This window comes from Pelmatolapia mariae, linkage group LG6 (assembly GCF_036321145.2).
Source record: "Pelmatolapia mariae isolate MD_Pm_ZW linkage group LG6, Pm_UMD_F_2, whole genome shotgun sequence".
Taxonomy (NCBI): Eukaryota; Metazoa; Chordata; class Actinopteri; order Cichliformes; family Cichlidae; genus Pelmatolapia; species Pelmatolapia mariae.
The window spans coordinates 24460524-24487841 of NC_086232.1; the positions used below are offsets into that span (position 1 = coordinate 24460524).

Here is a 27318-nt window from a genome sequence, read left to right on the forward strand (position 1 = left end):
AGAGAGCTCAAACTTATGGTGGATGGAGGAAGTTGAAGCCGTCCCTCTTTGACTTCAGAAAACCTCAGATTTATTACGCTATGCATCTGAATCAATCTCTTACCTCACTGGAGCTTGAAATGTTCATTCAGAAAGGTGGAAAACCACAGAAACACATGCTTATAGAGACACAGAGACACAGGAACTGTGAACTTAAAGAGAATTTTATTTCTCAGAAAGTCATCTGAAGACATTTGTGGTGTAATAATAATGTTGACTGGTATAGCTGTGCACCCATAATAATCAAAAACTATCCCTTATTTAATTCTGATTGTCTTTGTACAACTCTGGATCACTTCCGCTTCTGATCTGACTATTTGCGATCGTGCACCTGAGATTTTAAACCAGGTCTCATACTTCCACAGAGTAAACATTAAATTTTGTTTCAGCCAAAAAAATGCATATACAGTAGATGAAGATCATTAAGATCATTAAGATGATCTTGAGCTGAGACTTTGACACAGAGAGTGTTTTTTTAGCTGAGGAGTCCACAGTCTCTAAGCCCCAAAGCAGCGCATCAGGTGAGGAGCACAATCAGGTGGATGCTCCTCATTCTTCTGACGTTAGTGTGGTTGAATTCATTCCAAAAAGTGAAAACTATTAAAACAGATTTATACTGGAACATCCTGAGTCGTCCATTTAAAACTGCGGCACTTGCCAGCTTGCACCAGTATTCAGCCATGAAGCCTTGAGGCCTAATTTTAATCAGTCCTGAAACTTTCTGATCACACTTGGTACATAAAGTCCTGCTCAACAAAAATCCCTAATGATCAGAGTATTATAATCTTGAATTAAATATCAGACCGCAGCTTTAGTGGTATTTTTTATTCATTCTACTGTGTCTCCTTTGGGGGACAAGGTTCTTCCAGTATTAACAAAGACTTAATTAATATGCTGGATTAATAGCACATTGTCACAAAGTGAGAGATAGGATCTCACCCGTGAATGTGTGTATGTCTGAGCGAGAGACGCCTGTGGGGATATTAAACTCCAGTGTTTATTATGGCTGCAGCAGTAATGACTGCTCACACTGGATATGAGGAATTTCCCACATGGTTAACACTTCATTTTCTCCCTTCTCATTTTCTCCCTTTGTTTACCAATCCTCCCCGATATCACCCCCGTGTTCCCTCGTTCTTTGTCTCCCTCGCTGTCTTTCTGACTCTCAGGTATTTGGATGGAAATCACTTCACTCAAGTTCCTGTGGAGCTCTCCAATTACAAACACTTAACGCTCATGTAAGTCTCACCCGTAGCACCTCAGTGGAGAGATATTGTATACTTTCACACAGATAATTAACTCCCACTTTGCCGAGTTTAGTACGGTTAACACACATTTTTTTAAAAAGCAAAAAGAAAACACTTAAGGATTGGGATTTGGTCTGTGCTTCTTGCACTTTGCTTTTAATCACAACTAACAGACTGTACTCTGTTCTATGTTGAATCATTTTTGTGACTTTGGCCCTGATGTGGTGTGACAGTCTGGGTACAATAGACTAAAGGAGGAGCATTACAGAATCCATATAGTCTGTGCACGCGTGTGGGTTTGTTCACGCATGTATGGACAGTGCTGCCTGTGTGGGTTTTATGTATCTGTTGTTTCCTTTCCAGTGATTTGAGTAACAACCAGATCAGCACGTTGTCCAACCACAGCCTCAGTAACATGTCCGAGCTGCTTACCCTGTGAGTCTGGCTTTACATATGTCTTTGCGGTGTGTGTGTGTGTGTGTGTGTGAGTGTTTGTTTTTAGGCGTAGTTGTGACTATGTGTGGACGAGAAGCTCATAAATGCTCAAGTAGAAGAAGGCCTCGAAAAAATGATAGCCGAAATCAAGAAAGGGTGACATGACCGCATGTGATTTTTAGCCAGTCCTAAGAGAGTCAGGGGAATCTCTGAAAGACTTTATTGCCACAAAATAACCATCGATATCATAAAATACTGGCTTCACCTAAACTACTCCAAAAATTCACTTTCAACCTATGTTTAAAAGTGCTACTTTATTACAACAACAAACTATAGTTAGAGTCTGGCTCAGAGCTCAACACCCTGCCCCACAAATATATTACATATAAAACTGGGGAACGATGAGTAAATATACAGATGGATGTTGGACTGGTGGAGGCGCTTAACAGCTGGCATCAACTCAGGGCAGCAGGGAGAGCAAAGATCCAGTGCAGCTGGAGATGCTGCCTTGAACTAGCTTGCAGCTTCACTTCATTTTTAATAATATATAAAGAATCATTTTGAAAAAATAAAACAGGAAAAGAGTGGAAGGCACTGGAGAAAACAGTACATGATATATACATCAGAGAGCAGTTTCTCCAGTTTATAGTCTGTGCGCCAGTGTGATAAATGTTTTGTCTCTTAGTTGCTGTAAATAAAAGAAACAAAATGCACATAAAAAAGGAAGAAAACTTGCACTCGGAGTGCTAGATCACTGCCTTGTGAGACCTGCATATGAATGAGTGTATTAAACTGTTCATGTTTGCTGCTTTGCCTGCTTATCTCAGTCAGAAGTAGGATTGTGTTCTGAATTGTTTTGCTGCTTGCAAAGATTTCTTGGGGAAAAAAATCTGCCTTGTGTCCGTGCTAAAATGTTAATTCTGTGTGCAAAGAATTCTGAGCTACAACCGGCTGCGATGCATACCAGAGAGGGCGTTCGACGGACTTAAATCTCTCCGTTTGTTGTGAGTATCTGAACTTTCTGATCCTGGGAAATGTCCCAGAGAGTCAGATTAGTGCTGAAGTAATCATCGAATCGTTTTTTATTGTATCTCATCCTGTTTCAATCACGTTTTCTTAGGTCTCTTCACGGTAATGACATATCATTGATACCTGAAGGAGCCTTCAAAGACCTGTCATCGCTTTCCCACCTGTGAGTAACACGCAAACACAGAAACATCACTGGTCATGTGTCACTGTGTGTTGGATAAATCTGCCCTTTTTTTCCCTATAAAATAACAAATCAAAGAAATATATAATCATCATGAATATGTCTGTCCAGTAACTGCAGGGAGCTGAAAAACACAAACAGAACAAAACTCATAATTAAAGTTGTGACGCGTCATCAGACAGGATGTTACCCGGCCATCTGCTCAGTGACCTCTATGAATGTCGAATGGAGGTCATTTCTAGCATTGGGAAGATCGTTCGCTTTAATTTTGTGTGTTTTCCTTTATCATTTACAACAAAATATAACAAAGAGGTGGTTTATGCAGATGCCACATCCTTATCCAGCTAACTGGTCATGCCATCAGTGATCACACAGGATTGTTTCTTGTAGCTGAGTAGCAGAGCGTCAGTGGTTATATGCTGTCACAGCGCAGAGGTTTACAAACAATTTTCACAATGAGCCAGGTATGCAATTTACACAAAGGTGTGCCTGAATGGCATAAATGTGTTTTTTATACGAGTATCTGTCTTTGTATGTTAAATGGACATTGTTTGGCTGTGTGATCACAACACTTTCAGAAACAATCAATAACAGAATCCATATTTTCCGGTCAGGTAAGATCTACATACTAACCACTTCTAGTATTAGCAATCTAAATAGTTATAAGAAGAATACAATGCACTGTGTTGTAATTTGGGGCAAATTACCAGGGATTTTTTCCCCCCGGTAGTTAATGAATTTTTAGGGAAATCTGCTAAAATAATTTAATGCAAAACATAAAAAGCCCACTCCCACTGTGACGAGGACGCCCAGAGCAGAAGCAGAAAAATTCAGAGAGTCATGATTATATATTCTAACGAGAAGTCCATGAAGCAGAAATATTTTGTCGAAAATAAAACAAGCTGATGTAATTCAATGAAGTTTTGTTACTTTATTTTACTGTTGTTTTCTTTGAGTGTGGCCTCGACAACGATCTCATGGCTGAAATGAACAAAAGACAAAGACATACAGAGAAAGAGTGGGAGCACTGGGTTTTGCGCTCATTTTTAAGTGCAGTATCAAAAAAAAACTAAGCAGGCTGCAGAAAAAGCACAGTGGTCATACAGGGTGCAGATGCCTGGTGAGTTACCTGTTGGTAGGAATGTCTGAGTCTACGTGAGGCGCTCACAAGGATCAGCACCATGGTGTTACGTCCCCACTTGAAAGCTAGGCGAAGAAGGTGGGGGACAGTAACAGTTGGATCCGGGTTGAAATGAAAAGAACGCCAGGCAGAGGTATTTAACAAAATAAATCTTTATTATAATCAATTAACTCAATAATCAGATAAATGGTAACAACAGAAAGAGACAGCACTGCTGCTTTAATGATAACTCAGACAGGTCCACCCAAAGAGAATGGTGACCACTTCAACAAAGAAAACAACTATAAGGCTTCAACAGAAAAAGACAGCAACGCTGCTATTAACAGTAACCAGGCAGGCCAAACAAAGTAATGGAGGCCACCGTCACCTAAGCAAAACCACTGCCCAGTTGAGCTACTCACAACAAGCCACGCACGGTGGGGCTGGTCACACACACACAGCAGGCCTTTTCCACACCTAGGCTGGAAACACACACTGACCAACACAGAGGAAAATCCACCAGAAGCCTCTCCCACTGCTCCTACCACTCCACACTGTAGGCAGGAGAATCACACACATAACACGCAACGCGGAGACACCAGAGAAAGCCACCTTCCCATATCCAGTCCATCCCCAGCTTATATAACCTCAGAGAGGTGATTGCTGACTGGACCCAGGTGGTGATGAGGCCAATGAGCAGCAGCTGTGTCCTGGGGAGAGAGAAGAAGCGAGAGAGAGACAGAGGGGTGGAGCAAGAGAGGAGGAGGCGGAGAAAAACACCACGCCCACACAAGGGCAGTATTAGGAGGCCTAGCTAGGGCCGTAACAATGGAGAGTGCTTGTAACAGACTGGAGACTACAGGAAACTGTTCTAATACAATATAACCCAATGCTTTATATAAAATTATGGTGTAGCCACCATGACGTCGCCCCTTGGCTTTGTAGCTGAGGGTTGTGGTTGTCACCAACTTGGGTTTTTGAAACCAGACGTGACAAGGAAAGGGTGGATCAGAGTGACAATCCAAACACTGCCACTCCCGAAAGGTCTACTTTATTTAACACGGAAATAAGTTGAAACTTTGAGAAATCCCACCAGTGACACTGTTACCACCATGATTCAAATGCTCCCAGTTATTTCTTCTGCTGTCTCACTTTTTGTCCAATCGGCTGGCAGGGCTCTGGGCGCCAACCCTCTGTACTGTGACTGTCACATGCAGTGGCTGTCAGACTGGGTGAAGAGCGGGTATAAGGAGCCTGGCATTGCTCGCTGTGCCGGGCCCGGCGACATGACGGACAAACTTCTACTGACCACACCCTCCAAGAAGTTCACTTGTACAGGTAAATGGACATATTGTAGTGCAGCAATACAATGCTTTCCAGGAGCTAGACAAAGAAACGACACAATACGGTTAAATCAGTGTCTGGTCTTGTGCTAGCAAACATACATACACTTGAGGAGAACTCCCAAAGGAGACCACAAGTTGCCAAAATCAAAACAGCACTATGTATATATTACAGTTACTGTGATATTGTTGTCACTGGGCAAAAACGTTAATGTTAATATTAACATGTATATACTAACTCTATACGTTTCCTTGAGATTCTTGATGCTTGAAAAATGCTACTGTTAATCTTGAAACCTTATTCTATCACTTAACTTTGAACACAAGACTGAAATCTATTTTTGACCTAATCTGACTGACGCACTGTAGAAGTCCCCGGGCCTTGTGGTTTTCTGGTGCCAGGTAAAGTATCTTATAACAGTATTTTCTACTCAATCCCAGATTCTCCAGTTTGAGACAGTCCTGTCCCAGTTTTCCTCTCTGTTCAGTCAGAGCCGCTCCGCTTCCCTTTCAACCCTCGTGTTCTGACCAGCACTGTGTTCTTGTGTTTTCTGTACATGATATGGTTCTGCAAAGAAATGTCATCTTTCTCAAGCAATACTTGTAATATATGAGCAAGTGAAACCTCCTCATGATTATACTAAACAACATAGTAAAAGTAACCAGACGCTTTCTTAGATACACCTTGCTAGTGCACAGTTGGACCCCTTTTACCTTCAGAAGTGCCTTATTTCTTCGTGGCACAGATTCAGCAACGTGCTGGAAACATTCCTCTGAGACTTTGGTCCATATTGACATGATAGCATCACACAGTTGCTGCAGATTTATTGGGTGCACATCCATGATGAGAATCTTCTATTTTACCCAGATGTGCTCTGCTGGAATGAGATTTCGAGACCGTGAACGCCATTTAAGTACAGTGAGCTCATTGTCAAATTCAAGAAACCAGTTAGTTGAGCTTTGGCATTATCCTGATGGAAGCAGCCATCAGAAGATGGATACACTGTGGTCATAAAGGAATAGGCTTGGTCATCAACAGTACTCAGGTAGGCTGTGGTGCTGAAAAGATACTTTTAAACACCAAAGTGTGCCAAGAAAATATCCTCCACCACCAGCCTGGATTACTGATACAAGGACGGATGGATCCATCTTTTCATGCCATTTACACTAAATTCTGACCCTACCATAAACCTGGCTCCTGGTGTGGTCTTCTGCTGCCGTAGTCCATTTTCTTCAAGGTTCGACATGCTGTGCGTTCGGAGATGGTATTTGAGAGGTTATTTGAGTTACTGCTGCCGTCCTATCAGCTTGAAGCAGTCTGGCCATTCTCCTCTGATCTCAGGCATCAACAAGGCATCTTTGTCCAGAGAACTTCGGCTCACTGAATGTTTTCTCTTTTTTGTTCCATCCTTTGTAAACCATAGAAATGGCTGTTTGGGAAAGACTGAAGTATTCACAACTTCTATGTCACATTCAAAGTCACTTTCTGTCCATTCTGATGCTTGATTTGAACTCGAGCAGGTCATCTTGACTGTGTATATGCCCCTGGATTGAGTTGCACATGATTGGCTGATTAGATATTTGCCCTAACGAGTAATTAAACAGGTGTATCTAATAAAGTGACCAGTAAGTGTATATAGAATGCAGGGTAAAAACACCACCATCCTTGTCTTCTGCAGAAAAAGTTGACATTTGAAGCTTTTGCAGCTGCCTAATAATGTACAGCCCTCTGTGTAAATCTAGTCACTCTGAGTGTTCCTACTCTCCAAAGTGCCAAATTGTATGCATTGTTAATCATCTCTCCTGTGTATATGTTTTATTTGTGTGGATTGGTGCACCATATAGGCCCAGTGGATATAAATATCCAGGCTAAGTGTGATCCCTGCCTGTCCAACCCCTGCAAGAACGACGGCACATGTGCCAATGACCCTGTGCACTACTACCGCTGCACCTGCCCTTATGGATTTAAGGTACACCCAGCATAGAACGCAAAAGGATCATATTCACCTGCTCTTTCATAGCATCTTTTATAATCACTCACTGGTAGAAAAAAAACCCCACACCCATGAGACAGGAACAAGTGAATACAACCCTTCTTATCTTTCAAAACTCATGCAGAGTACAAACTTACACATACAGACACGTAGAAAGACCTTATTCCTGCGTGAGCCAGATGAATACATCTGTGAACGAGTGTAGGGATAAGAGACAACACTTTCAAAGTCAACTGATGCAATAGGTGGAAATTTTAAGAAGCTGTTGTTGTTTGAGAGCGCTGAACATATGTGTGTTTGTGTTGTGCACGCAGGGCCAAAACTGTGATGAACCCATTCACGCCTGTATCAGTAACCCGTGCCAGAACGGTGGAACCTGCCATCTGAAAGAAGGAGAAGGCAGCAACTTTTGGTGAGAGACGTTCGACATATTTTATCCAACCTGGTTAGTCTTGACCGTCAGTTTCCTCGCAAGTTATGTTAAAGAGACATTTTCCTTAATTCACACACAAATACCCACCTGTTGTGTATCAGGAGGTACTACTCCACCTGTGAGGCTCTGGAGAGAGCTTTTTAAAGTGGACTCTGATGATGAAACTGGCTGGGACAAAAAAGAAAGCATTGCCGTGTTACATCTGAAAGATGTGAGCATTTACCTGATGGGGTGCATTGCATTATGGGAAATCCAAGAAAACGCATTAATGGATCAAACATTTTTTAAAGGAACTTCAATGTCAGAGCCTCACTTGCATCAGTTCTGACCTCTCTTTTGAACATTTCATACAATAGTATTCTAACTTCAGTAACTGTAGTCCTCTATGTGCTACAGGCTCCTCGGTGTACTCGGTGGTACTTAACTTTATACATTTTAAGTAGTGTTTGGTAAGGATTAGGGGGATAGAGCTAGAAGACATGTGCTCAAGGTGCTAAAGTAAAACTTCCTTTTCAGAATAACAGAAAACTTATGGCTGTTTCATTCTTGGAAGATGATGGAGCTGAGCGAAAATACAAATAAACATAAATAACTGTGTTACCGCAAAGCATCTGTTCATAAAACCAACCATCCAGAACACCATACATCAGCTATCAGATAGCAAGAGAGTACACGTGCAGGTAATCTGTGGTTTCTCAGCTGATTCCTCCATCAGTGATGCTGCACCAGTAATTAGAGGTGATGATGAAGTTACGGGAGGCGAATGGCTCAGGGGACTGGTTCTTTTGTGTCTCCAGAGCAAAGTGGACAGACCCGCTGGGAGAACTTTCTTCATTAGTCTATTTAGTGTTAACTGTAGGGAAGCTAATGCCTGTTTGCTTGCTCGTTCCGAGCAGATCTTAACAACGTACGCAGATGATTTAAGAAACCCCAGCTCCTCCCGTTTGTCGACCTCCATTTCTTTGCCCTCTCTCCGTATCCTCTGCTGCCATTTCTTGTCCATTTATGTCCGTATTTCCATCGGTGTATGATTTCTTTTCCCTCTCCAGCGCAGGGGGTGGAATATTCATCGTGAAGAGCTGTCGCCGACTATATAATGAGATATTAATCCACCCGAGTGTGTGCCGCATAAGAGCTCTTTATTAGACCCATAATATAGCGCTCTCAGTGTGTGTGTGTGCGTGTCATAGAGAGTGTTGTAATAAACCTGAGTAGTAGTTACAGAGTTGAGGCACGCTCACGTTAACAGAATAATGACTCTCTTCTGGGGATATGTAGATGGAGCTGACACTGCCGTTATGAGCAGCATGCATGGATAGTGTGTGTGTAGGTGTGTTTGTTTATGTGTGTGTGTGTCTGTGTGTGTGTCAGTGAGGGGATGGGGTGGGGACGGGGGAATATTGAATATGTCTGATATTCACAGGTCCCCACATTCGTGCAATGTTTGCTATTAGAGCTGCAATGATTACTCAATAAAATTGTCCACCCACACAAAATTAGTTGCTGAATATATTGGCAATTATTCAGTAGTAATCAACTGCTTACAATCATCCCCACACTGGGCAGAAAATCCCTACCTGGTGTCTGTTTGAGGCCACTGAGAGTATTGGCGAGAACAGCCGAACACGCCTGTGTATGAAGCTTGATAGTGTGTGCGATGGGACCTAAATTATATGTAAAATGTATTTATATACCCACAAGGGGCTGCTCTGAATAAAATCATGGGATGAAACTCTCAGCTGTGTGCTAATGCTGCCTCTGTGTCTCTGGTTATAGTTGATCAAATGCTGCAGCGTGAATACTGACAGGGACTAGAAAGAGAGCATATTCCTCCCATGTTAGCGTCTCTTCTTTGACTTCCTGTTAAATCCAGAATCAAATTTAAAATCTTTCTCATCACATTCAGGCCCCATCTTATCCTAAAGACTTCATAGTACCATATACCCTCAATAGAGCACTTCACTCTCAGGCTGCAGGCTTATTTGTAGCTTCAAGGGTGTTTAAAAATAGTTGAACCAGCTCCCAGTTTTGGATTCGAGAGACAGACATCCTCTCTACTTCTAAGATTAACCCTAAAACTTTGCCTTTTGATAAAGCTTATAGTTAGGGCTATATCAGGTGATCCCAAATCCTTCCTTATAGGCCTAGGATACTGATGATGCACTGAGTGTTTCTTCTTCACTCACCTGTTTGAACTCTCTAGGTTTTTATACACCACTTTGCATTGAATCATTAGTTATTCATCTCTGACTCTTTTCTACAGTTTTTTGTCCTGGCAAGCTAACAAGAAGCTAAAGTTTAAGCACACCAATGCAACCTTTATTTTTTCAACAAAATTACTAAAATTATTCTTTTTTTTATTTTCGGGCTAATTTACCAAATATTGGCTCTCTTCATCTTATCATAGATGAAAAATCGATGGATTCCCCCTTCTGTAAACCCTGTCTCTTGTTAATCTAATAAGGATGAAACAATAGTTACATTAATGTTAGTGCTCTGTGTAGTGTATGTGACCCTACAGGTGTTTATCCACCTATTTATGAGCGCTTGCATCTTCGTGTGTTTGATCTCAGGTGTGTGTGTCCGGAGGGCTTCGAAGGTGACGCATGTGAGATCAACATTGACGACTGTGAAGATAACGACTGTGAGAATAACTCCACCTGCGTTGATGGAATCAACAACTACACATGCATGTGCTCACCAGAATACACAGGTAACAATCACGAACGAAAAATTATAGACTGGGAGCAGATGTTGGCGGCTGGCATGTTTTCCCCGTTCTGTATTCCTATTTTATTTATTTATTTAAACACAGAAATACAGGACTCTCCCAGATAATGCAGGGATCCTGTATGTTTGTGTCATAGCCATCAGTTTTAGTTACTTCAGTGTTTTGTTCTTTTTTTTTTTTTTTGCATGATGTCGGCCACTAAAATACTGCAGTACCCATAGGGACAGGCCACCATTACCACAGAGAAGAGGTGTGTCAGAGGAACAAATTAGAGCATCTGAAAACAAAATACCATACAATATTATGCTTAGAGGCATGAATAACAGAATTTTGTGGCTCAGTGACTTGAAATTTCTTACCAAAATGCACCTTGGGAATCAATCAAAATGTTACACCACTCAGCCCATAAAAAGTGAAAATCCTTTCTGGGTTAAATTTTGAAAATCCTGCCTTCAAGAGTTGCAAAATGAGGCAAATGAGTGGCTGCTTTAATACGCTGACCCCTTTTATGTGTTCACAATGGACCACGCACCCGCACAGGCATCAACATCAACTTCTTTGTCAAACTGACCCAAATTTTAATCTGAGGACAATCACCTGCCAAGCAGCAGTTTTCATCTGAAGGTTGTGCAACGTGACTGTCAGTGAGAAGTTCTGCTGTTATATTTTAAGGCCTCTGGGGGAGACTTCATAAGCATAAACAACCTGAAGTGTGGTGCTGTGAAAACACAGTTTTTGGCCACACCAGCCTGTCTGTGTCTTTGTATTCTCCAGACACTTCCAGAACTGGAGGACATGTCTGAGGAGCTTGGAAAGAAAAGCGTCTGGACTTCTTTAAGTTTCTTGAAGACGTTTCACCTTTCATCCATCTTTGAACAGAGGGGGTATCTTACGACACCGATTGTCTGCCATCTATAATCCAGTTTTGAGATCCCTTACCAGACACCTTAACGTCCACTCACATCTTGGGTAATTTGTTCTCAGCAAGTCACATAACAGGTTGGGGCAAGGTCTCACAATGAGTTCTCCCGAAACCTTGGCTGATTGTGACCCACACCCATTTTCACACCTTGGCTTGAGGGATTAGGCAGAGGATCAATAGGGGATCCATGACCCTCTTAGGAACACCCCCATTAGGGCTTAAAAAATCTGGGAATCTCCACCAGTTGCTCTTAGAACTGAAGAAGCTTCTTGGATGAGAGGTGAAACTTCTTCAAGGAAAACTTAAAGAAGTCCAGACGCTTTTCTTTCCAAGCTCCTTAGACTACAATCACCTGGGTGACTGAGAACCTTCACAGATATACTAGAGGACATCCACTCTGTACAGCAGGGACACAAGTCCTCAGATTAGAACAAGAAGAGAGTCCCATTCATTTTCTCCCACTTATCCAATTCAGGGTCACGAGAAGGCTGGAGCCTATCCCAGCTGTCAGAGGGCAAGAGGCAGGGTACACCCTGGACCAGCTGACACTCAGCTCCAGAGCTAATACATAAAGACAGACAACCAATCACATCTATGTGCAATTTAGAATCACCAATCCTCCCACAGTCCATGTCTTTGGACTGTGGGGAGAAGCCAGAGTACTCTGAGAGAACATGCTAACTCTGCACAGAGTTGTGAGGCAATGTGGTAACCACCACACCGCCATGTCAATCTTTCAGCTGTTCCATTTTCACAAGGCTCTGGGTGTGTTTGATTTGGAAGAGTTTTACACTCTGGCTGAAATGGAACTAGCAACCTTTTGCCTACCCAGCAAATGTGTCGACCACTACATTATGGAGCGACCCGACTTGGATGGAAAGATTAGCCAAATTTTGTTTTTTGGCCTATTTTCATTGGAAGGGTTGCCTGAGTTTTATGGCTGCAACTTGATTCGATCAAAAACCTTTACTTTTGAGTTTTTTACCAAACTGAAAGTTTTTTTTCTCTCCTTTATTGCCTTACTAACACTGACATTATCCAAACTGTAGCCGTATAGAAGCTGTCTAGAAAATAGAAAACAAACTCTTTATTCCAGAAATAGTCACCATGAATATATCTCCCACAAAAAGTCTTCTATCCTTACAGAGAAGTCACAAAAGACAAATGTTTTATCTGACTAACACTGGTCTGTTGCTACTTGTTTGTCTGCTTTGCACTGTGCTAATCATCTCTGAGTGCTAACCTATGTGGCGGTGTTCTCTCTCTGTCTTTCTGTGTTTTGCTGTCCTGTGTCTTTTCTCCCATCTTGCTCTGCTTTCTATCATCTGTCATCTTTTTTGTGGTTGCAGCTGCTACCAATGAGGTGGAGAGAGGTTAGTCTGTTCTTCTCTCTGTCCTTTCTGTCCCTCTCTCCTTCCTTCCTAACTTCCCTCATTTCCTGTGCTTTATCCACGGGAATGCTACAGATTCACCATACTGTATGCAGTCGTGCTCCGTGTTAGCAGTGCATGTCTTTGATGTATAAAGAGACCACTCTCAGATTTCTGTGGTTATACTGCTTGCTGCTTCACGCATACATGTGATGACCATTCAAGGTGAATGAGCTGAAATTAGAGGAACTGGCAGTAATCTATATTTTTGAAAGTAGAAATCCCATTAAAATACCCAAACTTACTAACATCTAGACTGCATTTATTCCATTCACTCCTCCAGAACAATCAAAATATATATTTTCAGTTTTAAAAGAAGGCTAATTTTCTAAACAGTCACACATTGTACTTATTATCCAGATTTACTTAAGTGGTGCATTTGGTGCCGACTATTTTCAGCGGAACATTTGGGGGTCCTGTGAGTATTTGTTTGATTGTACGATAGACTGAAATAGACTCAAATGTGCGTGTTTAATGCTTTAAAGCTATTTGGTTGAACAATGGAGGCTTTTGGTATTGAAGGAGTTATATTAAGAGCCATTCGAGTTTGTTTGAGTCTTTTCTTGGGATTTTTTTGGACCATAACAAAAACATACTGAGTTACATCTTATCTTTTTAATAAAGGTCATTTTAATGTTCCACACCTAGGAATGAAAGTCTGGGACAATAAGCCAGTCTGCTTTCTGAAACATAAATATCTAAAGTGGTATGTAAAAGTCGTGGGCTACCACTCATTTCTTTATATTTATATAAGAGAAAGGTGCAGAGATTTATTAAAATAGGCACCAACATAACTTAGAATACAGACTGTTGTACCTCTTTCCTGATCTCCTCTGTACCTACTGACAGAGATTTGAACCAAAAATGTCAAATTTGGGTTTGCGTTTGTTGGTGGACCTACACCTTTTTATGCCTGTCAGACTGTGTCGTCTTTGGCATTTTTCGTAGACTATAATGTCAGTGTGTTTTGTGACAGTCTGTTAGTAACAAATGCCTAACTATAAAGTTTAAAATTGGTTCTTTGCTAAGTTATCTATGTGTGATAGGACACATATAGGTAACTTGAGTTAGGTGCTTTTTTATGCTTGAATAATCCAGAGGTCAGTATAAATTGGCTTAATAAACTGAAAAACAAAAACATTTCTGAATGAAAACAAGTGAAAAAGTGAACAGCATCCAAAGGATGATTTTAGAAGGCCCGGAGAATTAAAAACACTTTAAAAACAAAAATTACTCTGGCTTCAGAAACTCTGGCTGCTGGAAGCAAAATGTGAAGAAATGATGGGTGACTCAAGACTTTTGCACAGTATTGTACTGTACATTAAACACCCAAAGTTACTTTTTACGGAACTAAAAACTTCCTTTCAGGCTTATGGTTCGCATGCATTTCAACCACGGTCTAATGATTTCTAAAAATTAAAAAAACTGGTCCTCTGGTGTATGAAAAAGATATTGTAACACATAAAACTATGTTATACTGCCACTGCTCCATCTGCTCTATTATTTCCTTTGCAGCTTTCTTAATGTGAACAAAAAACAAACAGTTTATACAGCTCTAAATTGCCTGAAATAAAATGTGGTGAGTATTTAGCCACTGAGTAATGTTTGGCTCTGCAAGGCTCATTTCTACACATATGACAGGACCTTTGAGGCTTCTCTGGAGCTCATTTCACATCCTAAAAGGTCGTGTGGGGGAATAGACCAATATTTATCACATTTACATGGTCATATTGTGACAAAAACTCACATAAAAATAAGAAGCCATCAAAGTAAACAAGCAAGTACTCACAGTCTTTTAACAGCTCTCTTAATGACAGCTTTTCTTTAAAGCCATTATGCTTTTCTGTCATACCGAACTGTTTGCAGGGATCTTGGATGTAAAAGGTTGTCACTGTATGATATGAAGGGGAAGAGATAATCCTAATATGATCATCTCAGTCAGACAACTCTGTCTTTGAGTGCAGAATCCCCACCCACCTGCTGTTTGGGATGGGCAGCCAATCAGCAGGCTTAAAAGGAGGCTGGTCTTACATTGAGAGGAGCTAAATTTACATATTTCAGACAGTAGGTAAACTGAGTGGTTGCACCAAAAACATGTATCAGATGAATAATTATTATTACTGAAATGTGAATTATTAAAAACAAGATTTTATATGCATTAAGCAAATCTGACTGTTTTTAAGTCCATGAGCGAAAGAAATTACTGTCTAAATGAAGGGCTTAAAAGCACAAACATCTCCTGCTGTTTCACACTTATACTTATTAATCCCTAGAGTGTTGTGTAATTATTCCCAGCGTGGACTTCAGGAGTCAAGGATACTGGTTTATTCCCTCATCAGTGATTCATTTGGAGTTCAGAGTTTCAGGAAGATCAGGATACTCTCTGGAGCATCAAGATTCCCAGCACTGAAATCATTTATCGGACCACTGTGTTGATTCTGGCCACAAGAGAGTCATCCATCATGAGACCAAGCACCCATTCAACTGACACACAAACACACACAAACACACACACACAAAGAAAAAAACAAACCGTAACGAAGTTAAAATATTGATGTGTTTTATGTTTTCATTTCACTTTATCGTTAATGCTGTGCAAAGAATTGAAAAAGTGATGAGGTGTGTGTGTGTGTGTGTGTGTGTGTGTGTGTGTGTGTGTGTGTGTGTGTGTGTGTGTGTGTGTGTGTGTGTGTTTCTAGGGGAGCTGTGTGAAGAGAAACTGGACTTCTGTGCCCCAGAGCTGAACCCATGTCAGCACGACTCAAAGTGCATTTTGATTCCTCAGGGATACAAGTGAGTAGACTGGAAACACACACACACACACATGCACACGCACGCACGCACGCACGTACACACACTCCTGTATAAACTAATATGCAGATATTAGAGTATGCAAGTAGTGCTTCTTGTTTCTCTCCCACAGGATTTGAAGACTTATATTTTTCACACAGAAATAATTGAGTTCCAGATTTTTCCCAGCAGAGAAATGGTGTGTGTGTGTGTGTGTGTGTGTGTGTGTGTGTGTGTGTGTGTGTGTGTGTGTGTGTGTGTGTGTGTGTGTGTGTGTGTGTGTGTGTGTGTGTGTGTGTGTGTTTGCATGTGTGGATGGGAGGTGTTGGGAATGTGATTTTGGCTCCCTAGTAAGGTTTCCTGGCGAGATTTTATCTGTACTTTTACTCCCTTGCTCCCTTGCTTGTGTGCGCTGTGGTCAGTGTAATTATGTCTGGAAGTGCTCTTCATCAGGCAGTTTGACATCATGTAAAAATTAGATTAGTTTGTGTTCTCTAGGATTTGTGGACTGTCTGGGTCAAGAAGCAATTGACATGTTTTCTTTTTATTGTTAAGGAAATCTTCCACATGCAATTAGAGCAAATCTAACCACAGGCAGCCACAAAGAACAGCTGTATCCCTGCGAGTCCAGTAACAACAAGCATTTCTGTGTGTGTGTGTGTGTGTGTGTGTGTGTGTGTGTTCATTTTAGGTGTGAGTGCATTCCAGGCTATATAGGCGAGCACTGTGAGCTGGATTATGACGACTGTGAAGAGAATAAGTGTCAGAATGGCGGTCAGTGCATCGATGCCGTCAATGGATACACCTGCATCTGTCCAGATGGGTACAGGTGAGCTGCACACCACAGTGGAAGGCACACATGCCAACAGTTTTTGATATATGAGGAGCTCCCCCTGGTGTTTATTGTAAGTTATTGAGATCAACATACTATTTTTCTCAAGGTCCCTGGAGTAATAGTACAGTGTGGTATTTTTTGGACTTTGGATTTGTCTAACGTTCACATGTGAAATGATGAAAAATCCAACTGTAACTGAAAGCACCAAAGAAGTATGTTTTTAAGCTTGTATGTTCTAGCAGCCGTACCACAAACTGATAATAATTATAAAAGGAACAAATAAAGGGAATGATCTGGACTCTTACGGTATTCCACGTGCGTTACAATGTGCGTTTCAGTGGGTTATTCTGCGAGTTCTCCCCTCCGATGGTCCTTCCTCGCACCAGCCCCTGTGACAACCACGAGTGCCTCAACGGGGCACAGTGCGTCATTGTGGGATCAGACCCCCGCTGCCAGTGTCTCCACGGCTACGAGGGCGAGCGCTGTGAGACTCTCGCCAGTGTCAACTTCGTCAACCGCGAGTCGTACCTGCAGCTGCCCTCCAGTCTCCTCTCACCACAGACCAACATCAGCCTGCAGGTGACAGACTTTTCTATAAATCAAATGCAGCTCTGCACTTTTGCTTCACTTCATTTCAGGTGAAATATCTTTGAAATTTTTGAAATGAAAATGTTTCCAAACTTTTTTGAGCTTGTGACCCCTTAGAGTAAACAGAGTCATCGGTCAGTTTTGCCAAAAAAAAGAAAAACAGCACACAACAACACACTTAAATAATTTATATTTAAAATGATCTACTATTTTCTTAAAAACAACAAAAAAAAACAGCTTTTGTAATGAAGTCTTTTTTTTATCTCAAAGTTTTAATGTAGTAACTCTAACTTCTGAGAAAATAACTTGAAATTTTGAGTTATTCAGTCACATTTCAACATAATAGCTCAAGATTTTAATTAAGTTCTGCTTTTTCACAGTGGTGGAAACAAGCTTCATCTCAAATCATGAAATTTAAAAGAAAAGTCCCACCTGGCCATCACAGATTTGCTTACAGCTCTTATGACTGGTTTTCTTAAATAAATAAATAAATAATAACAGTTTCATACTGGGAAAATGAGTCTGTGTGTCTATATACCTGTGAATCCATTCATCTGATTGGCACTGTTTTAAAGAATATTGCATGCCTTGAATATGCAACTAAAAATCAGTCCCCTACCTGTGAAAGTTTGGTTTCTACAGACATCCAAATATTTTAGAGACTTCGAGCATCTGTCATTTTGTGTTAACTTGAGCTACACTCCTGAGAGTCCATATTCATAAAGTTATAGTACCAGATCTTTATTCCAAGAAAACAGAAAATATTGCTGGAAAATGTCTAAAAGCACCTCTCTCTTCCTTCATCCCTTAATTATTTATTTATTGAGAAAACTCATGGCATTAGGGAATTTTTTTTGTTGTTTTTTGGGAGGTCATGTGTTATACAGCGCACACACACACACACACGCGCACACACACACACTCCGGGGAAAACTGTCACACAGGAAAGGTGGATTACACAAAGTCACGGATTTTGCACAAGCTATGTTCACAAAAGCTAGAAAGGATCACTAACGTGTCTTGCACAATCATCCAGCGACGAGAAGGTCTGTGTCCCGGCCTTAAATGGCAACACGTAATGGCAACATAATAGCAAACAGGTGTGTGGGCCAAGGGCGGGAGCCCGCAATGAGCTCCGCCCAGGCGGATCGGCCAAGGAGAGAGAGAGAGCAAAAACAAAAAGACATGTAGCCTTGCGGGTCCGGCAGGGCAGACACAGGGACCATGACAATCTGTGCCTCCCATCAGATTTTATAATTTCACCGTGTCGGAATGTTTATTATTAAACTCTCATTGGCATGCAGACACAGTTAGTGACTGGCTGGTGAACGTAGTGGCGCACTTAGCTGCTAAAGAGTCAGATTTCCTTCAGGGGGTTGTAAAGATTCATCTCCAGTTTGTGTTCCTCATGTATTAGCATACATTTAGCTCACAGCAGCAACACCAACCATCAGGTTTGCCTTTTAATTTCTCTTCTGGAGAAACCAAACAAAACAGAGTTAAAGTAGGTGAAATCATGTGAATGCACGTATTAACAGGAACTCTCACAACAAGTTTGTGATGCTGATTTAATTTCAGGTTTAAGTAGGCAGGTATAAGTAGGGGTCACAGAAGTACACACATGCTTCGTTTAAGTTGAAGATGCAGATACTTGTGTTTAAAAATTGAACTCTTTACCCAAGTGAGAGTGAATACTACAAAGGAAGGCAAAGTTTATTTCACTTTAAACTCTAATGATATTGTTTTTAATTTGAACAGCTGTGATGGAGAACACAAGCAGAGAAAACACAGCTTGATTTGCTTGGCCTGTATTGCAGATGATTCTGCCTCCACAACTAAACAGAAAGAGTATATTCTCAGGTTAAAGTGAGATTTAGCAGGTTAGGCTGTGGGGAAATAATCACTCATTTTGAGCATAACTAGATTTTCTTTGTGTTCAGGCTGCGATTAGCTGAGCCGAACTGAATATAAATATGAGTAAATCTTTAACTTTCCAGTCCTTAATTTTAAAAATAATGTCTGTCTTCCATCTTTCTCCATCTCTGAGTGAAGTTAGCTTTCATTCTTTTCTCTATCCAGGAAATACAGCAGCTGAACCTTTAGCTAGCAACACACTGTGTGACAAACTGCACACAAACAGTTTGAGTATTTGATGATGTTCGTTGAGCTGAGCTGTGAACCTTAAAAACATTATTTCCTTTATGCTCGCTAGATGCTGATGTACTCTGACCACAACTTACAGACATCTGCACAAAAAACACGGTCTTGGATGTCTTGGCCTGCTTTAACCCCAGAGTACAGAGTTATAAATGATCTATAAATATTCTGTTTTAGGCTTTTTTATATCTCTTTGTGTGTAATAAGCACTGGTGGTGGATACAACAGTAGAATTGTCTTTTAAGTATTTTTTGAAGGCGTACAGTGACTTGAAATAATAACTCCCCTTAAATATCTGAAACCTAAAGTTTGTTTTGAAAATGTAAGGAGTAAAAGCAGAGATATTTGTGTACACATAAAGGGAGTAAAAGTGAAAAGTGTTCATAAAAATAAATACACAACTAAAGTACATATACCTGAAAATGACTTACTTGTTCTTTGTTGACAATTCTTACAGCAGGTGAAAAGAACTAAGTGCACTTTTAGGCCACTAACATGGAGATCCTGCTGTGTTTTCAGATTGCTACTGATGAGGACAGTGGTGTGTTGTTGTATAAAGGGGATAATGATCACATTGCCATGGAGCTGTACAGGGGACGCCTCAGGGTCAGCTACGACACTGGATCCTATCCTCCTTCTGCTATATACAGGTACACCCACAGAAAGCCCGTTCCCTGGCTCCACGTTCACATGATAGATGATACAGTTGTCTGAAGTGAATTCCTCCCTCGTGTCTCTCTCTCTCGCTCTCAGTGTGGAGACAGTGAATGATGGTAATTTCCATGCCGTGGAGTTAGTAGCATCAGATCAGACTCTGTCTCTGTCCATCGATGGCGGGCCGCCCAAATCCATCAACTCCCTCAACAAGCAGTCCACACTCAATATAGATTCTCCACTTTATGTGGGAGGTAAGGAATCAACACTATGTGTATTCTTATGGCTGTGTCTGTGTAAATGGCGTAGAACAGATAAATATCATAATACTTAAAAATTATAGTATAAATACTTAGATTTAAACATTATGTACAAGTGGCCAGAGGCTAGGTGTGAAGCATCAAGTCATAAAAAGCCTTCACGTTCAATTTGGGCCTGATTTTATTTCCATACACACAAAAATATAATTAAGATGATCTTTAATCATCTTAAATGAGATGCTGAGATACTTCTGTCTTCATGCAGGGATGCCAGAGCGAGCCTCGGCTTCTGGTGGTCTGTCGGCCCTACAGCACAGCTCGGGTGGCCGTAACGGCACGAGCTTCCATGGCTGCCTCCGTAACCTCTACATCAACGGGAAGCTCCAGGATCTAGGAGCTGGGCTTGAAGCGGGGCTCCCAGGATCTGGAACCACCCAGAGTACCACCAGAAAGTGGTTGGGCAATGGGGTGGAGCCGGGCTGTCAGCCGTGCCAGAGAGGGGCCTGCGTCCAAGGTGACTGCCACCCAACTGGACATCGCGGTTTCACTTGTACATGCCACGCAGGCTGGACGGGAACTTTGTGTGACCAGCAAGTTAGCAACCCCTGTGATGGCAACAAGTGAGTGTTTCTGTGCTTCGTCTAAAACCACAGCTAGTGCAATGGCAGCTCTCAAGAGAGACCAAGATTTGTCTGTCCAGTTCTTTACGTTCTGTATTTCCCTCTTCCACCCTACAGGTGTATCCATGGTACCTGCATCCCAATCAACTCCTATTCCTACTCCTGCCGCTGCCAGCCTGGCTTTGCTGGTGTCCTCTGTGATGAGCAGGACCAGGATGCAGCTAACCCCTGCAGCCTGTCTCGCTGCAAACATGGCAAATGTAGAGTGTCAGGCCTGGGCAAGGCGTACTGCGAGTGTAACAGCGGATATACAGGAGAGGCGTGTGACAGAGGTAAGCAAAACACGGATGCCTGTTCGGTACACTACCTTAATTCTTCTAAAAATAATAATCTAATACTCCAGTGGGCTTCTTTTAACAAAGTCTGAGCTTCTCTGTTACTTGCTAACTCTCTTTAAAGTGTCTCAGCAGCGTGTGTCTCAAAGTGTTTAATCTCTCTGCACTGATGCTTCTAACCCGTCGCTTTTTCAACTCAGCATCTCCTGAGCCTCCTCTTAATCCCACACGAGGGGTTACTCAGGTGAGACCACCTGATCGCATGTTAACATCAGCTTTTCTTTACTAATTTTCCCTCCTGCATGCAGCCCAGCAAACTTCTCATCAGTATACTTGCTGTCACCTCATGCAACATATAGCATGAAAAGTTCCAGCTTTTTATTTTTTTTCCCACTTTTTTTCCCCACTGTAATGGAGCTCCGCCGACTCTGCAGAATAATAAAACCTTTTTTTTATTCTAATTTTAGCATTAAAGGAATACATTTTTGCAAAGGTAACATGGCTTTATATTAGTGTAATTATATCCCAGGACTGGTAAATCAGAAAGAACCAAGTCTGTCTGTGTATCAAGGGCATTTCCTTTTCTGAGCTGGATACTACTTTTGTCAACTCATTTCACAGATTTATAAACAGCGTAAGATTCAGCTTAACAACTGTTGACCAGTTGCCCTCACATCACATGTGTTGAAGGTGCCTAAGATGCTAGTGTTGAATCTCTGCAGTTTGTAAACAGACCAATTCTGGGAGATGATGATACAATCATTTACATGCTGCAGAGAGCTTCTTCCCATCTACATAGTAATGGCTGCACAATGAGGATCATTCTCTTTGATTTCTCAAGTGCATTTAACACGATCCAACCGCTGCTGCTGTAGAGAAGCTACAGAACGTGTCAGTAAACACATCCACCATCTAATGGATTACTGACTACCTGACAGATGCGAGACTGAGGAGAGCTGTCTGCTGTGTTGATGAGCAGCACAGGAGCTCCACAGGGGAATTACACTGTAATTCTGTTTACCTACAAAAACATTAAGGTGGATACATTAGAACAAGAGTCTAACAAGTCATATTTTTTCAGGACTATACTATACAAAACAAAACTATACATATATAGCATGTGTAAAAGTACATACACATTACTTAAGGTATCATTATTTCTTCATTATTTCTTCATTTCCTTTTACCCCGTTATTGTAGTGTTCCTACTTTTAAATATTTGTAAATAATTGCGTTGTAATTTCAAATAAAATACACACATGGCAGGCCAGTTTTTCAGGCTGAGATATTCAGTGTGTGCAACAAACTGATGGGCCATTTGAGGCGATTGAAGTGTACTTTGCTGTGGTCTGTTGGCGGAGCTGGTGACACCAACAGACTGAATGAACTAATTAGGAAACCTGACTTGAAGCTGTGGTGGAGATGAGGTCACTGTCCATCATGGATAATCCTGACGAGCTCCGGCCCCACCCGCTGCTTACTGGATGGCGGTGAAGGACAGACTGACTCAGCTGCACTGACACAAAACCAGATACAGAAAGTCTTTCATACCACATATTACGAGTCTTTGTAGTAGTATAGTAGTATCACTTCAATGCTACTACCAAATTCTTAAATATGAAACAATTCTAGAAAGGGTTTTTCTTTATTCTTCATCTTAGTGCCATTTTTTCCTCTTCTTGCTGTCCTCTTTGTGTCATTGGTGTACTGACTTGTTGTGTTGCTGTTTTTATCATTTCATTGAACACAATAGAGCACTTCTGTTTGAACATTGCATTCCCACAACACTCTCAATCTTTTTTCAAAAACAAAATCCAAACAGTAGTCATATCATTCCTAGTGTATTTCTTACTTTCTTGCCAAAGCCTGACAACCTTTTCCCATGATGTGCAGAAGCGGTGGAGTTCTCAGTAAAAACTTTCGACACCTTGCAAATATTCTTTCTGTTCCTCGTGTCCGCAGAGGTGGCCTGCCGAGGGGAACGGGTCCGAGATGTCTACCAGAGACAGCAAGGCTACGCGGCGTGCCAAACCCAGGAGAAGGTCTCCCGTTTAGAGTGTCGAGGCAGCTGCCCGGGGGGAGCAGAAGGACAGGGCACCTGCTGCACCCCCCTTCGCAGCAAACGCAGGAAATACACGTTCCAGTGCACTGACGGGTCTTCTTTTGTCCAGGAAGTGGAGAAAGTTGTCAAGTGCGGCTGTACAAAGTGTTCTTTATAAAAAAAAAGAAAGAAAAAACAGAGACAACACCCTCAGCAGATTTTTCTGTTCTCCAGACATGTTCTGTGTTCCTGCTCGCCTTACTTGATCCCCCACCCCCTGTTGTCCAAGATCCCAATTCCCCGTGAGGAAACCATGCACAGTACCCCCCACCACCTTTTTTTAAACCCTTAAAAAACAAACAAAAAAAGTTTCTTTTCTTGTCAGTGCTGGACTGATGATTGATGCTTCCTCGGTGGGGATGTCGAATTGTATTGTAAAGTACGAAAACAGACTTATTTTTTATTATGAAGTGGCGAAAAAGACAAAAAAAAAACACACACACACACAGAAGTTGACTTTTTCCTTTTATCTACTTCTTTTTGTTGGTCATGATGACTCCAATGGTGTGCCACACTTGTCTCTTCCCTGGAGGACTGACGTGTCACTGACAGCTGACCACTTCCTGACCACAGACTTCCTGCTTCCTGTCCCCCAGTTGTGTGTTTTAGGAGTAACCTTAGTACCACAGACTCACCGCTAGGAGGAGCTGCGTTAAGGCACTGGGAGAGGGCGAGCAGTGACAACCTTCACAAGAAATCACCACTGCAGTCTGCAGTCTCCCTTTTAACAGACCTCCTGAACCCTCTGAGACTGTGTGCGTGATCCTACACACAGCTGTGCTCAATCATGTGCTATTTTCTACAGCTACTGAACAACACACACAAACACAAACACACATAAATACTCTCACCTATAGAGGTAAACATATTACCTGCCAGGATAAACACACTTCAGTCCGTTTATTCTGCCCCCAGTCATGAATGACAAGTATTTATTGTATCATAAATACCTGTACTTATTCAGTAGATTCCCCATGTATCAATCTGATTCTTTTAATATATATTAATTTATACAGTATTTGTCCTTATTTTTGTATTAAAAAGACATAATCTGTCAAGATAGCTGAACTAACAAAATGGTGTCCTTTATTTTGGTTGAAGAGAAGTTGTTTTTTTCTTTTTTCTTTTTTTTTGGATCACTGAAACTATTGTGCTTGCCAGAGACCTTTAGTTACATTTTAATCTGCAAATGTGACGTGAAGACATTGTATATTTTTGTCGCGTTTCCTGGGAGTTTGTACTGTGCCATTACCAGAAGGTCTTTATATTAGAGTATAAATGTATAGATAATTTCCCTACCTATGTATTTCACACACAGATCTTGTGAGTAGCATTGACCCTAGAGGATGCTTAGGACTGTTTTTACCTTTTTAACAAATTTATGCTTAAAGAATACTGTGACTTTTTTCTAAATGAAACTACTTTGTTAGCCCCTTGGTCTCCGATGTTAACATGTTGCTGCTAAGTTTTTGTACCGTAGACTTGGATCCTGATCTGTATGTTATATAGAACTTCCTGCTCCTACTGTACGGGGGGCACCTTGTGTAACAGATAAATATGTCCCCCCCTCCACCACTACACATGTGCATTGTGCTTTATATTTCCCCGTCTCCATCCCCAGACTAATGTCAGTTCCCTGACTGATGTTTGTTTATTAAACACAATATTTACCTCACACTTCTCAGCTTTGCTTTTTTGATTGATTATTAAAGACTGGAGGGCACTAATGTGAAAAATAAACTCCCATTATTTTGAATTTTTTTTGCATAGTGCAGAAAATCGAGTATACACCGGAAATCCTCACCTGTACCCCGTTTCATCCCCTTTTTCTTGTTAAATATTTAATCATCTTAATTGTCTTTCATTTTTTTTGTGTTTCTTAGGAATTCAGAGCATACAGATAACAATTAGAAGAATTTTATTCTTGCTATATTTACCAATACATGTTTTCCGAGTAGAGTATTCTTCCATAAGAGTTTTGTTTTGTTTTTCTTTTTAAGTTTCTAGCTCAGCTGACTCGCAGAGTGGCGTACAGTGGGGGGAATATAAATATATTTATTTATTAAATAAAAAGGATGTAAATTATACTAAAAAGAAAAAAATGAATACCTACATTTGTATTCATCATTTCTGTTTGCAGTGCAGTCTTTAGCTGTCTTAACCAAAGGTTGTATCAGACCCATGGTCGTGAGAAGTCAGGTAAGTAAAATGGTAGAGACGTAAAAAAGCAGTTACGTTTACCGCAAGCTCAGCATTCATTGTTAAATGTTACAGTTTTGTATTTTCAGCTCTGGTGTTACCGTTTAGCAAGGTTTGGATTTAGGTTAGGCTAGTTTCAGTGTTAGTTTTAGGGGGATTTTTGTTTTTCTTGTTTTTCTTATTATTATTATATGAAGAGATTTTGTCCAGCTAAAATTTGTAAAAGTTAAAACAGGTATTACAATAAAAACACAACACTTTGTGAGGCTGGGTATTTGCTCATTTAGTTATCTCAAGTCTCATCAAACAAATGCATCATATTCGCTGTGTTGTCAAAAACTACAAGTAAGGACATTTACTGCAAATATTTGTATTTTGTTTTTATTTCAAAATATCATTTCAGTTAGTTTTCAAGTGTGGGTTTTGTTTGTTTGTTCATTTGTTTGTCTGTCTGTCTTTTAGGTTAAATAAAACTACACCTAGTTTTAGTTTTTAATATAGCTCTAGATCAGGTTAATAATATTCTAATCAAAGCAGGCTTCCCATGGAAACACATTTCATCATTACCACATTTCTTACTAACCCTTCAGTTAAAATTTGCTGTTTAATTAATCAGACCTTTAGTTCCAAGAATCAGAGGACACTTCTTCCCTCCCCATCTCCAGCTGCCTCCCTCTTCCCGCTCCACCACAATCACCCACACATGCAGGGCCTTGGGGTAGGGGTGTGTCACCAGGGTGCAGAGGAGGCATCCCCCCCCCTCTGTCCCCTTCTGGCTGCCTCTGCCTCAATTTTATCTCACAACTTAGACATTCACATTACTCACACTCTCATAACACATACATATAGGATCTTGGGGGTGGGCTCACAACACGGACTCCAAATTACCATCAGGGTGTACACCTCACCCCTGGCGTCGTTGCCCACCTCTCAATTTTAAATACACGTAGACATTGAGGGCTAGCAGGAGGGGCTATGCGCTTACCTGCTGCTCTCTGGCAGGTAGCTCCATGCCCTCCTGGGTTTTAAATGCACCTTAGAACACATATACATCAACACTACATATGAGCGGGTAGAGGGAGGTTTGGAGTCTTCTCACACCCCCGGTCTCTGCGGCCTGCTGGAGCGGGGGGGCTAGGAGGAGGAGTTGGCCGTCCGACTGGGGTCTGGTGTGTGGGGCCTCCCTGCTGCTGCGGAGTCGGGGCAGTCTGCTTCTCCCCACTGCAGGGAAAAGGGTAACACCACCTGGGTCTGGGTGCAGTTTCCCCCTCCAGGGGCAAGGGTATCTAGACCCGGTTCTTAGAGTACGCTTGGGGAGTGTGATTGTGTGTACAGTGTCTCTTTATGTCTGTCTCCACGTTGGTTGAGTGTGGAGTAATTGCCTATGAGAGCATGAGGGTGGGAATGGATGTCTGTAACTGTGTGTGCCTGTATGTCTGTGTCTATATGTCAGGTTGAGTATCAGACGCCACCTCTCTGGGGACATCTCAGGCCCTCCAAGGTTTGGAGGCCTATCTCCCCCCCACCACTTCCCCCGCTGGTGGCGGACGCCCTCAGACATCGGTGCGTTGGTGGTTCTTTGTGTCCGGGGGTGGGCGTCCGGGTACACACCGGCTCACTCCTTGGTGGCTGCTTATCGGGGCCTGGAACCTGGGGCTCGCTCGGGCCACTTCGGGGGTGGGGTGCCCTCGGCCTCTCGGCCTGGGGCTCGGTCACTCAGGCACAGCTGGCTGCCGGCGGAGCTCACGGGCACGTCACTGCAACCCCCCCTGGCTTCTGCTCCGCGGCTGCTGAGTGATCCCTCATCTGGGACTCTCCTCAGCTCTTTCTGGGACAGTGGCGCAGCTGCCCCTCTGTTGGTCTTCCTTGGTCTCT

The 27318-nt window shown here is 41.8% G+C and overlaps 1 protein-coding gene across 11 annotated transcripts in view; it reads left to right on the forward strand.

The window, feature by feature from the left end:
- Positions 1 to 24921, forward strand: part of slit2 (slit homolog 2 (Drosophila)) — a 104816-nt gene extending 79895 nt beyond the window's left edge. For 5 of the 11 annotated variants that reach the window (XM_063476284.1, XM_063476287.1, XM_063476290.1 and 2 more), the window contains 18 exons: positions 1209 to 1277; positions 1650 to 1721; positions 2654 to 2725; positions 2842 to 2913; positions 5226 to 5389; positions 5764 to 5796; positions 7240 to 7364; positions 7703 to 7800; positions 10395 to 10534; positions 12824 to 12847; positions 15604 to 15697; positions 16386 to 16523; positions 16868 to 17108; positions 19794 to 19924; positions 20028 to 20182; positions 20454 to 20808; positions 20926 to 21140; positions 23106 to 24921. In XM_063476284.1, coding sequence (XP_063332354.1) covers positions 1209 to 1277; positions 1650 to 1721; positions 2654 to 2725; positions 2842 to 2913; positions 5226 to 5389; positions 5764 to 5796; positions 7240 to 7364; positions 7703 to 7800; positions 10395 to 10534; positions 12824 to 12847; positions 15604 to 15697; positions 16386 to 16523; positions 16868 to 17108; positions 19794 to 19924; positions 20028 to 20182; positions 20454 to 20808; positions 20926 to 21140; positions 23106 to 23362 — 2455 coding nt within the window. In that variant the 3' untranslated portion in view covers positions 23363 to 24921. Of the gene's footprint in view, positions 1 to 1208; positions 1278 to 1649; positions 1722 to 2653; positions 2726 to 2841; positions 2914 to 5225; positions 5390 to 5763; positions 5797 to 7239; positions 7365 to 7702; positions 7801 to 10394; positions 10535 to 12823; positions 12848 to 15603; positions 15698 to 16385; positions 16524 to 16867; positions 17109 to 19793; positions 19925 to 20027; positions 20183 to 20453; positions 20809 to 20925; positions 21141 to 21343; positions 21388 to 23105 lie in introns of all 11 variants that reach the window. The other 6 variants (XM_063476292.1, XM_063476293.1, XM_063476294.1 and 3 more) reach the window with 4 other exon arrangements.
- The last annotated feature ends 2397 nt before the right edge of the window (positions 24922 to 27318 follow it).